Source organism: Spea bombifrons, chromosome 3 (genome assembly GCF_027358695.1).
Source record: "Spea bombifrons isolate aSpeBom1 chromosome 3, aSpeBom1.2.pri, whole genome shotgun sequence".
In the NCBI taxonomy this organism is placed as follows: domain Eukaryota; kingdom Metazoa; phylum Chordata; class Amphibia; order Anura; family Pelobatidae; genus Spea; species Spea bombifrons.
Genome location: NC_071089.1, coordinates 95870631 through 95884100, shown reverse-complemented (window position 1 = coordinate 95884100; position 13470 = coordinate 95870631). Strand labels below are relative to the sequence as shown.

General features: G+C 40.9%; 1 protein-coding gene and 1 long non-coding RNA gene across 3 annotated transcripts in view; both read right to left on the bottom strand.

The window, feature by feature from the left end:
* Positions 1-8735: 8735 nt before the first annotated feature.
* On the bottom strand, positions 8736-10262 carry LOC128484339 (uncharacterized). The gene is made up of 2 exons (XR_008351144.1): positions 9790-10262; positions 8736-9676 (listed from the first exon to the last, which is right to left on the bottom strand). It is a non-coding gene; the product is annotated as an uncharacterized LOC128484339 (long non-coding RNA).
* Positions 10263-10319: 57 nt separating this feature from the next.
* Positions 10320-13470, bottom strand: part of PLS1 (plastin 1) — a 31024-nt gene continuing 27873 nt past the window's right edge. For both annotated transcript variants that reach the window (XM_053460675.1, XM_053460676.1), the window contains exons 15-16: positions 11539-11663; positions 10320-10730 (exon numbers count right to left, since the gene is read on the bottom strand). In XM_053460675.1, coding sequence (XP_053316650.1) covers positions 10595-10730; positions 11539-11663 — 261 coding nt within the window. In that variant the 3' untranslated portion in view covers positions 10320-10594. The remainder of the gene's footprint in view (positions 10731-11538; positions 11664-13470) is intronic.

Below are 13470 nucleotides of genomic sequence, written 5' to 3'. Positions count from 1 at the left end.
CATCCTCTGCTAATGGCCGGAGAAGCTCTAATTTTATGGCAGACAGGAGGCTCGTATTATGCAATAGTGTTTCTTTACTACTGGACAGCAGCAAGGGTTAACCAAACAATATATGTTGAGAAAAAAACAAAGAATCAATCAAACATGCTAGGTATGCAGATAAAAAACAATCAGAGCATATCACAGGTAATATAACAGGTAACTTCCTCAGACTCCTCCTCTTTCTCGCTGCTGCGACAGTTAAGTATACACCTATATATTTTTCTCTCTCACAGTAGCAGATTTATTGTTGCTTATCGTTAATATATATACCTTTTACATATACTGCAAAGTTACATACACCTTTGTGTGTTCATTTCTTTCACCTTCCTACCCCTTTCCAGGGGTTTCATTAACTAATTTTACATACATTTTATTTTATCTCTGCGGCCGGATTTTCAACGTTTGGACCGCTTTCCTTTCAGATGTTTGTTTCTAGGGCTGTGGTTTCGCTCACCTGAAACCTTATTCAGCCCTCCTGTGCACTCTGTTGTTTGTTTCTTTGGTTCAAATGGACACTGGAGTCGCTTGTGCATTTTGCACGGCAGACATTTTGAGAGGTCTCCCTTTGTGGAAGCCTTTCCCCTGCCCCGCCTTGTGGGACGTGGCTTCCCTTCGCTGCCCACGAGGCTCCGCCAGCTGGTGCTCAGCTGTTTGTGTGGGCGGGAATATTTCAGTCTGAGGATTTACCTCAGAATTGAAACACTGTTTGCCGTGCATCCTGAATTCGTTACTGTAACTATATATCTATATATATATATATATACATTTCTACATATTTATATTTGTTTTCCTGGCAGCCTTTCAACCCTCTGAACCCTCAGCATTTTATTCATATTTAAAGTGCTTGTTACTTATTTCCTACTATGTCTTCTAAGGACCATTCTAAGAAGGCTATCACAGACGCTAGCCTTATGGGGCCGGCAGGTGAGGCGGATTCCTCAAATGAGGACAGTTATAAGAGGGTTCAGGAAGACTCTACTAATAAGTCAATTTCTTCGGCAATTATCATGGCCATGACTTCGATGCAAGAGTCATTTGCCCAATCTGTGGCGGCTGCCATTGCTCACAATACACATGAGCGTAAAACTCAAGGTCCCTCTACTCCTTCAGACCTATTCTGGTCCACTGAAGAGTCCACTAGACACCTATCAAAGGGACTCAAAAAGTCTGGTAAAGTGTCCCGCAAAAGACACTTCTGTATTGACGATCCAACCTCTATGCAGAGGGAAATGGATCAAGACTCTCATGACACTCTGCGCTCACACCGCAGTTCAAAACATGGTGTATCCAAAAGACACCACATACCCTCCGCCCGAGAGGACGACATATCAAAACGGGCTCGGATAACTCCTTACAGGGGTAAACCAGACTCATTTGACACGTCCCATAGTGACAATTCATCCTCGGACACCTCCAAGGATTCAGATTCGGAGGTTGAACCCCCTCTTAGTGTCTCCTCTCAGGAGTCACAAGATCAGGCGGCTACTACCGCTACGGAGGATTTGGTCCTCGACAAAAAAGGCAACCCCCTTTTTGACCCGGGTAATATTAAACACCCGAGATCCTCTGAGTGGATCCCAGCCACTCATGTTTCTCAGTACATGGAATTATGGCTGCGCAAGCCACTCGACAAGTCAGCCAGGAACAAATTACGGGCGGAATGCCCAAGACCTTCTATCCCTAATAAAGCTGCCGCTACCCCTGAATTGGACCCCATAATTATTCAGTACCTCAATAAAACTGGTAAGAACCCCAAAAAAGGCCTGGACAGGTCTTGTAAGGCTTGTCAAGACAAGCTTCTCGACCTGTTGGGTCCACTTGCCAAAATCTTCGATATGGCCGAAGAAGCGTGCCTATCCGGTACACCGGTTGACACTGAAAATCTTAGGGGTTGGATTCAAAGATCTATATGCCTTTTCGGCAATGTTAATTCCGCCCTGAATAGTGAGCGGCGGAGATACTATTCGGAGAACCCTTCATTAAGGAGATAGGGAAATATGTGGGACTATTCTCTACGCTCAACAAGGCAGAGAATTCACTTAAAAAGGTGTTTACTCCGAAGGTTTTCGGCAGGGCTGGGAAAGGCAGGGGCCGCTTTCCCAGCCGCAAATTTCAATCTAGACAACACCAACAAGGCCCTTCACAATATGACAGAATTCAATACTCTGGTTCATATCAAGCCAATCCTTTCTTCCCTTCCCGAGGAAGACCTTGGAGGGCTAGAGGCCAACGTGGCTACCCACGATCCAGACCATCGGCTGGTAAGTCCGTTTATTCTCCCTTCTTCCCACACAAAGTTGGGGGGGCAGACTCTCACATTTTTTCCATGTTTGGGCCCAAATTACCTCAGACAAATGGGTTCTAGACGCCATCAGGGGTTACAAGATAGAATTTCTTTCCACTCCAATCCAAACCCAAATCCCGAAACCTTTGGTCTTCGACCAAATTCATCACGATCTCATAAATCTAGAGATATTAGATTTGAAGAAAAAAGGAGCTATTATCCCAGCTTTTCTATCCCCTCACAGTTTTGTAAGCAATCTATTCCTCGTAAACAAATGAGAAGGGGGTCACAGACCTGTAATAAATCTGAGAGATTTAAACAATTTCATACGTTATCAACATTTCAAGATGGAGGGCATCCATCTGTTAAGAGATCTTTTACTAATAAACGATTGGCTCGTAAAAATAGATGTCAAAGATGCATATCTAACCGTGCCTGTACACCGTTCTCACCAACAATACCTCCAATTCCTTTGGAATCAGAAATTATGGCAGTTCACCTGTCTTCCCTTTGGCCTCTCATCAGCACTATGGTGCTTTACAAAAATTCTCAAACCTGTGGTGGCCCTCCTCAGGAGCCGGGGTGTTCGTCTAATCATCTATCTAGACGACATCTTGATCATGTCTCAATCCCTAGAATCTATCCACACTCATACCTATTGGACCTTATCTTTGTTGTCCAATCTTGGATTCATTATAAACTCCAAGAAATCTATTCTGACCCCTTCTCAGGGTATAGAGTTCCTGGGTTTCCTAGTGAACTCCCTGGATGCCACTCTCAGCCTACCCTCACGGAAATTGAAAACTATTCGGAGGGAAATCTATTCGATCCTAAACAAGAATCTAATATCCTTACGCTCCCTTGCCAGGGTAGTAGGCCTTCTCTCGGCCTCTATTCAAGCAATTTTTCCTGCTCCTCTGCATTACCGAGCACTTCAACGCCTCAAGGCCCAACACTTGAGAGAAGGCTTAGGTTATTCAGACGAAATCTCTTTGACTCCAGAAACCAGGGAAGAACTTCTATAGTGGCTTCACCATGTCCAATCCTGGAATGGGAAGACTATCTTCGCATCCTTCCCAGATATTACCATAGAATCCGATGCAAGTCTAGCTGGCTGGGGCGCGAGATGCGGCCCCCGTTCCACGGGAGGAAAATGGTCCCCTCAAGAATCTCTCTTGCACATAAATTGTTTGGAGCTTTTGGCAGGTTCTTTCGCTCTAAAGAGTTTTGTGAAAGACAGAACCCATTGCTGCGTACTCCTGCGGATGGACAACATATCTGCGGTCCAGTATGTCAACAAGTTGGGGGGCACCAAATCAAAAGAACTGACCAACCTTGTCAAGGGATTTTGGCACTTTTGTCTAGACAGACATATTGTCCTAAAGGCAGAGTACCTTCCTGCCTCTCAAACACAATTGCAGACTGGAACTCCCGTTACCTGGCCGACTCCAGCGATTGGATGCTAGATCCAGCTGTCTTCCATCAATTGAGTCATCTCTGGGGACCTCTAACGCTAGACCTGTTCGCGTCACGTCTCAATCGGCAAGTCACCGATTTCTACAGTTGGCGTCCGGATCCAGACGCTTTGGGTTCAGACGCATTCACCCAGATATGGCCATCAGGGACCCTATATGCGTTCCCTCCATTCATGATGATTCCCAGGGTTCTACTCCAGACACTCTCAGAAAAGGCCACTGTAGCCATCATAACCCCCTGGTGGCCTACCCAGTCGTGGTTTCCCCAAATCCTGGGAATGCTGACAGATGTCCCGAGAATTCTTCCCTTGTCTCAGGATTTATTAACCAATCCGTCAGGGGAACCTCATCCTCTGATCCTGTCGGGGAATCTTTCTCTAGTAGCTTGGCTGATCTCGGGGCTCCCGAACCAGACGTCCCGTTTTCTCAATCTACTAGAGACATCCTCTCAGAAGCGTGGGCTCCAGGTACCAGATCTAATTACAGATCTGCCTGGAAACTTTGGCTTAATTGGTGCACACAAAGGGACCTGGATCCCATTCATGCACCTGTAGCCTGCATCCTTAATTACTTGTCCTCTGAATTTGATTCTGGTAAAGCTTACCGTACATTAAATCTCTATCGTTCAGCCATTTCAGCTCAGCATTCTCCCATTGATGCCTTACCTATAGGCAAACACCCCCTAGTTTGCAGGCTCCTTAGGGGCATTCGTTTTAAACGTCCTCCCCTACCCAAATACGTGTCTACCTGGGATGTTAATTTAGTTTTACAACTACTTGATTCATGGGATGATTATGATTCTCTCTCTCTCAAGCTCTAAAGTTTTAAGCTTACTATGCTCTTATGTCTCATATCCTTTAAACGGGTCTCAGATGTTAGAGCCCTAGACTTGACGCAAAGACAATACACCCCACGGGGTGTCCTCTTCACTGTTCATAGACGTACAAAAACCAATTTGAAGTCTATTTTCTATCCTTTCCCTCATAATCCCTCCCTATGCGTAGTTTGTTGCCTTAAAGCTTATGAACTCCAGACATCGGATTTTAGAAACCCGTCCTATCATCAATTACTCATTTCATTTCGTAAACCCCATCTTCCTGTCTCTTCACCCACTTTGGCGAGATGGGTTAAACTCCCCATGTCCATGGCTAACATTGACATCTCAAAATTTGGGGCCCATTCCACCAGGGGAGCAATGTCTACTAAAGTACTGCAATCTGGTGGCTCTCTGGCAGACGTTCTTAAGGCGGCCGACTGGTCATCGGAATCCACGTTCAAAACTTTCTATTTTAGACCAGAACCTCATGTCTCCTCAGTAATATTATAACTATTATGCTTATTTAGCTTTAAACTTGCATAATACGAGCCTCCTGTCTGCCATAAAATTCAAGATTTTCATAGCCCCTTGTGCCTGAAAATATAGATTTTATAAAAGACAGGAGGCGAGTATTATCCCACCCATTTAACCCTCCCTTTGGTTCTTCTCTCATATTTTTCAGTTTGAATCTCCACGGATTCCTCATCTTCGGTCTCATCTTGACACAGTTTCCCAAGTTATTATTCCTGAACGTTTCTTCTGTTCCTTATATTGGACTTATGTTTTATGACTTCTACAGCTCGAAAGAGGAGGAGTCTGAGGAAGTTACCTGTTATATTACCTGTGATATTCTCTGATTGGTTTTTACCTGCATACCCAGCATGTTTGATTGATTCTTTGTTTTTTTCTCAACATATATTGTTTGGTTAACCCTTGCTGCTGTCCAGTAGTAAAGAAAGACTATTGCATAATACTCGCCTCCTGTCTTTTATAAAATCTATATTTTCAGGCACAAGGGGCTATGAAAATCTTGAATTATCGATGACTCCATACTGATTACACGAGGTTGATTCAGTTGCCGGTAGCCGGGAAGAAGGACGATGTCTGATTATTGATTACCTCCAGCTGAGCCGATGGGCTGATCCAGTGCGCTGGTGTGTCCAGAAAACATGCTTATTGGGGTATATTAAGGACAGATTCTGACAAAATACATGATAGATGTAGCCTTTTTCAGCCACATTTTTCCATTCTCCCCACCCCCACTGTTCATTAAAGGAGAGCTGTTGCGGTTACAGTATAATAGAGTCATTGGTTAAAACTACCTATAGGTTGTACTTTCTTTTTCCCAATCCAGGTGCTTTAAAGATATTAACGTCTACTTCACAGAAGCTAAAATCTGCCTCTCTCGGTTTTCCTTTCCTCCCATTTACAAATTCTGTCTGAATCAATCAACAACAATCAGCAATTTAACAACAGAAGGAGAAATTAATGGGGAGGGATATTCCTGCAGATCCATAGAACGGAATCCTATGATTTACACATAATACTTATCCTGTAAACACTATTCCATGTGCTTATTTATTAACAGGCTTGTGTGCCGATGATATCACAAGCATCATAGGTTAATACGAAGGACTTTTCCTAATAGAAACACAGAAATGGACGGCTAATCAGAGCCATTCAATCCATTTAGTCTTCCCGTTATATCTGCTGTAAAGACTCAGACCTTTACTAGTCCTCAACATATTAGCTTTTACCACTTCTGCTGGGAGACTGTTCCATGTATCTAACACCCTCTCAGTAAAGTACAAGCCTTTTTTATTAAGACTTATAGGATATGTATGTGATTTCTATATACTGACACCTCTAGCAACCTGGTATACAGCATACCTGCAAAACTGCTGCAGAAAAGTAAGACCTGAGCCCAAAACACAACAAAATATTTGAAGGAGAAAAAATTCTTTATTTTTTAGCACTTTGAGAAAATGCCCTCTGTTTGTAGATGCTCTGAATTACCGAAGCTGCAAAAATAATACATGAAATACAAGGAGATGCATTGGGTTTCTGCTTAAGGTTTATTTATCATATGTAATAATTAGAAAGGCACACAGGTGGATTTTTCCTTTAGTCAACAGAACAAATGAGTGTAATAGAAAAATACAAGTTGTGTTTTTTCCCATTTGCAGTATAATACAGTTAACACAAGGCTCTCTGTGCACATGTGATGTTTTGCCATTTAACATCCTTGTTTTTAGCCTAAAAAAGATTATCATTTGGGCTCATGCAGTAAATGTTCCCAGATGATCCATTAATTGCCAATAGAGGTAATATTAAGGGTTAACAAAAGAAAGTTATACATATAAAGTACACATTCTTCCGAGAAGTTATTCTATGCTACTATATATAATAGGGTTTCTAATGTTTCCATCGTTTCTTGATGAACCTTTGCAGAATAACATGGGAGGATTCAAATTCGTGGCATCCCACGTCCTGCTGTAGTTGAATCTGTCCTGCACACGGGACAATAGAGAAAATCTCCTCCTGTTGTAAACGTCAGCACGTATTACGCGTTTCGCCTTAAGGCTTCCTCATACAGATCCCGTGTGCAAGACAGATTCAACTACAGCAGGACGCGGGAAGCCGTGAATTTGAATCTGAACCCCAGACCGCGGAGAAAGGAACAAGTGAACCTTTTTACTCTCTACCTACTCTCACATTGCGGATTGTATTTACAAAGAAGCTGAACCACAACATCTTGTTCAAGATCACTAACCTTCATTATTATCTCTTGATTTTGATGAGATAAAGTCAGGATGAAAGGCAGCACCTTGATTCTGGAACAGGCGCATTATATGGGATGGGGATGCCCCATCAAATGTAAGAGTCCACTGATCTTTTAAATAATTATTTCAGAATAATTATATACTGTACTATTTTTTGTTTCTGCTTTATATTTTTCATGTGAGATTCACACATTGTTCAACACACCTATTAGGTAGTACTCATTTATTTACAAATATTTTTTTTACTGATTTAATTAAGCGCAGTCACCTGGTGTTAATTGTATGTTTTTATGTTTATTGGAACAATCGTGGGGTTTTGTTTCTTTGGTTGACTTGCAGCTCAACAATTTAGTAACCTAATTTTATTTTATACACTGTGCACACCTATCACTTTGTTTTATTTTTCTGTCACACACACACACACCAGGACAGGCTCTGCCACACCGACATCTGCATCCTGATGTGCTAAGCTAACAATATTTTTTTTCCCACACTGCTTATGTCTTTTGTGTTCCTGCCCCCTTGTGTATCACCACCAACCAGCTCTATGTGCAGTTCTGCCCCCAGCCTGCCCCTCCCTTTGGTACTGATTTATGTGATGGCCCCAGCTGCCCCCCTTGTGTATTGATGCTGCCAGCCCCCACGTCTGTTTGTGCACTCCAGCGAACCCCCATTGTGCAATTTCAAAACATTTGGTTTAGGCAGGAATGTCTATAAGGGTGTATTCAGGAGATACGGGGAAAGAAATGAAACTGGGCAGGTATGATCACATAGGTGTATTACTCAGCGACTCACATGTGGTTTTATTAAGAAACTATCCAAGCATAAAAGGGATCACTTTGCTTATGGCAAGGGATGGCACCGTGAGGATGAAGGGAAACTATGATTTCAGTTTACAGTGTTTTCAACAGGCCCTTTTCTCAGACTCAACACGGGGGTCTATACTCATCAGAATGAATTGTACACTATGACAAACGAAACTGTGCTAAAAACCAAAATTCTATCAAAGTGCATCAACATGTCGAAGCTTTAATCTGACAAAAAGACAAATGAGTCAACTAGTGGTGCAATGGCTTCTAAGTGAACCACACTATTTCAGGTCATCATCATGTTGTCTGAAAATGGCCAGTGCATATACATAATTTCACCAAGTTGCCCCTTTGCCCACCACCCTACTAATTTTTCAGGACATGTGTTCAGCTGAACACGTCTCTTTGCAGGTGATTTACTTACTACCAGAAAACTTTTAATCAGAATAGAATGTATGCAGTACATGATATTGCTTACTATAAAAAACAGTACTTTCCACAATATGTGGGAATTCCCTCAAAAAATAGATTTCAGATGACAAATTTTATGAAAATACAAGAAAAATCCATAAAATCATGTAAAAACAAGGAAAATCAGCTATGTTCAGCAAAAACCTTTTTAAGAGCCTCTACAGGAGAAAAGAAGGCTTGGTCACCAGTAATCCCCCCCATTCCCATTTTACCCATGCTCTGCATACACCTTCTTTAAACTTTTTTGTTGCTGTCTGTGCCATTTCTATATAATCGCAAACAGGATGTGGAGAAACAATTTGACCAAATGATACACTTAAATCAAGATACAACACACAGCGTGATCAAAGGGTTCATAAGAAATGTCACACTGTGTGTCCAGCGCTAGTTGGAGACACAATAGCACCTAAAATAAGGGATTTCTTTATCTGTAAAAATTCATTATGTCTATTTCTAGCCAATGTTTTCTCATGCATGCGCTTACAATATACATTGTGATAAGGAAAATGTACATATAAACTAGGGTAGGAAATCTGACTTATGACATGTTGTAGAGCACTGTCTGATACGATTATAACTTCTACAGTATGTAAGTAGTTGCTACTATAAACCATGCATATGTGTATGTCAAAGGGACCATGCGTTTGAGGTATACAAAGTCCTGTGTGCTTCACCCGAGTACTTTCCTATGCCGCAAATGTCAAATCTGCCATATTGTTCAATATGTTGATGTGTTCAAGGCTGCTTCACCTTACAAACCTATTCATATGCATGATCTTCAGCGGCTCCCCCACTGAAAGTGTTCTAAAAGGTCCAGACCCGCAACAGTTAACGTGTAAAGAGGTTCTAATAACAGTCTTTCTTAAAAAAGACCCTTTTAACTGTTTACTGGCTAGTCTGCCAAGCTTTCAACAAGCGTGTTATAATAACGGTGTCAGGGATGATATGTTTGTAAGAGACACTGACTACACTGTCACTACACTATGCACTAGACTCTCTGGGCTACTGAATTCTTATATGACTCTACATCTGGTTCTTTGATAATGCTGACCATAAATTATTAAGGAAACCTAGTATTTCTCTTTGATATGAAGAGACTGCTAAGTACATTGCACAGTAATACACAATGTTAACCCCTTCAAACATACAGTAACAAGAAAACCCTCTTTAAATGTTTTAATATAACCTTTTTCTCTGTGATCGCATTATGACACACATAACCACTTCAGTGCTACTGCAGTCCATCGATCTTCCGCTACCCCAGATATTTGGTCAAGGTACCTTCATTGGATAGCTGCATTGCATTAGATTGTTTTCAAGACTGCTTGCAGTTCATTCTCTAAAGTAATCATAGCTTTAAATTTCCCCCTGACATCACTGGGCTAATATGATAGGAATTCGCCATCTTTGTATCTTGCTGTGACTATCTGCAAGAGCAAAATCCATTTATGCCTGTATAACATGCCTGGATGAGGGATGCGAGTAGTCTCAAAAGCTTGCAATCTAAACGAATTCAGCTAAGAAACATGATAGTATAAAACATCCCATCTGCAGTGTGTTGTTGACAAGGTATAATTGAAGAATGATACTTATCACATATATATTTTTTTTATCAGATATGTACAAAAATTATATCCATTTTTATTTTTCATTACATATATTTCACATCATTTTTATCTCTAGAGAGCAATTCATTATCAGCTTTTCGTAGCCCAAGACTTCAAGACCACAAACAGGCCAGAATCCCTATACGCACAGGTTTACTCATCTAACTCACTGTGCTCGTATAGGAAAATCCGAAACAATCTGTCCTTTCCATGGTACTTAAACACTGGGGCTGAAAACCACCCACCCTTAAGGCATTCGGCATACGAAACGTGGCAGTAAAACAATTCGGGTATTGAGGAATTGCATTATTTGAACTTGTTCAATCCTTTTCCCATAAGGCACGCAAATACTGTCATCACCATCTTTGGTTTAACATCTACCAGATCTTCAGGCAGGGCATATATCCGGGCTCCAATCTTCCGAGCAATGGAAATGGCATACCTTTAAATGAGTGCAAAAGAACATAAGTAAACATAGGTTATTGTGATCGCGTTATAATTATTTGCCAAATTCCTCATTACTGGCACAGAGTGAACGGCATTCATGTTTAGGAAAAGGGAGGCTTGGGTACAAAGCTAAACACCTAATAATGTACCTTCCCAAAAGATTATTATCGCTGCTAATAACAGCCCTGGAACTTCCTCAAGGCACATACCACAATCAGTAATACAGTAATAAATGGGTATGAGCGCCTCTGCGAGATAAAACTGCAGGAACCAGACTTATTGTCAAAAATAAAAAGATATGATGTAATATAATAAAAAAGCTCAACATACAAAATACGTAACATTTTATGCATCATCTAAAATAAAATAGACTGAAACATTCATAGAATGACATAATAACAGTTTTTATTATAATGTAATATTTCGGCATCTGTGATATTTCTGAAATTTGGCAATTAATCACAGAATCCAGTAAGGGGCACAAATATCACATTATAGTGAAAACTGTTATCATGTCTTTCTATGAATGTTTCAGTCAATTTTGTTTTTTATATGATGCATAAAATGAGATGTATTTGGTAGATATTTTGTTGAGATTTCTTATTGTATTAAATGATATATTTTTATTTTAATTATATAGCTATATATTTTTTTTTATTTCTTGGGAGAGAATGCCCTATTAATAGTACTAGGAACCATGTTTTTAATATATTTAATTAAAGAGCTGTATTCAGAGAAACAGCACCTATAAATATAATATAAATATCATAAACAGACACATTTTTACAATGACAAAAACTCACTTTGCATTGTTCATCTTGTCCTCATCGGAAAGCTTCTCCCTTTTCACCATGTCTGGATTAAGTGCTTTCGGTGCAATAGCATCAATTAAATCTAACACAGGTAAACTTGTACTAATGGAATGATCCTAAGGAGACACAAACACAACAGCATTAATGCGTCTCACGGCCCGATGGAAATGGAAAGCACTATATAATATATAAAAGTTTTCTAAGAAATATTTACTGAAGGTAAATTTCAGATGTGTCATACGGTACCATTCAAACGTTTGGAGTCACTTAGCTGTTTTCATGGAAAATAAGAACATTTCTAGCTGTAACATAATTGCAAAATGGTTTTCTAATGATCAGTTAGCCTTTTCAACTTGGATTAGCCAACACAATGTGCCATTGGAACACAAAAGTGATGGGAGTGATAAAGAGCCTCTATATGACTGTGCAGATATTCCATACAAAATCAGCCGTTTCGAGCTGTAATAGTCATTTACAACATTAACGTCTACACTGTATTTGTGATCCATTTCATGTTATTTTAATAGATAGAATTTGTGTTTCTTTCAAAATTAAGGATATTTCTAAGTGACCCCAAACTTTTGAATGGTAGTGTATATGATGCTACTACTTCTTAGGCCTGATACACACTTAATGCAACAGATAGGAGCAGCACTCATTTGTTACCTGTGTACCAGCAGCTGCATTGTGCATACACCTTAAACATTTAGATTTACAAGGTCACATACTTAAAATATTTGGGCATTCTCTGGTGAATATGCCTTCTCTTTCCTCCCCATTCCCATTCGACAAAGCTGCAAAATATATCACTAGGGTGCAAAACTAATTAACCTTCAAGTATAGGGCCTAAACTTCACCTAAAAGCACTGTCCATTTATCATGTGGTACCGCATCTACTTGTTGACGCACCTACCGTGTTTACTATTACTAAAATGTATTTATGTATTTATTACAATTGTTTACATTTTGTGCTTAAATTCCAGACAAATTTAAGCAATTCCAGCCCAAACAAGGCGATGGAATACTTTTGATGTTTTCCACAAAAAAGTATTACGCAACAAAATGATTTACGTTTTGTGAAATAAAACCTCTGCTTGTGTTGTAACAACTTTCTAATTGTCTGCCTTTAGTAAATACCTACACACTGCTTTACGTTACACTTCCATGACACTGCGCAGTGATGCATACCCATCAGCAAAACGATTTACAACACTATGTAGCCAATGGGTATTAATCAGAGCTGATTCCATTTCCTATTGGCCACATAGAGTATACGTTTTTGAAAGCATGGGAGCAGTGTTCCCTCTAAGCTGTGCGCTTGTGCGCGCGCACATAGCTTTCAGAGGGAGCGCACACAAACAAAAACTGTGCGCACAACCAGTAGCGTACCGAAGGGGGGGCGGTCCACTACCGGTTGTGTGCACAGCACCCCTCCAGAGACGGACAGTAATGTCTGCCGCTAGAGGAGCAAGCTCGGTTGGGCAGATCAAGGATCTCCCTCCAACCGGCTTAAAATCAATCAAGGGAGCGGGAGGTCTGTTCTTACAGACCTCCGATCCTCCTCCCTTGCGATGCGTGTGGCAACTGATGCTGTGCGTCGGGATTTGATGTCAGATCCCGGCGCACAGCACTGAAGCCACACCCACCGTCTTTACTGCACCGGAAGGAGAGGACACAGAAGAGGAAGAACGAAGAGGAGGAAAAGTGACAGAGAAAAGGTAGGAAAACACTCTGTGAGAGTGAATTAGTAAGTGTGTGAGAGTGATGGGTGTTATGTTGTAGTTTAAACTGAATGTTTGTGAATGAGTGTGTGTGTGTGATAGCATGGACGTGTAAGTGTGTGGGGGGGATAGCATGGCATAGGGAGGCTGTAATCATATTCCTATCATGCTCAGGTTCCAGCATGTACTGGCTGCCTGGGCA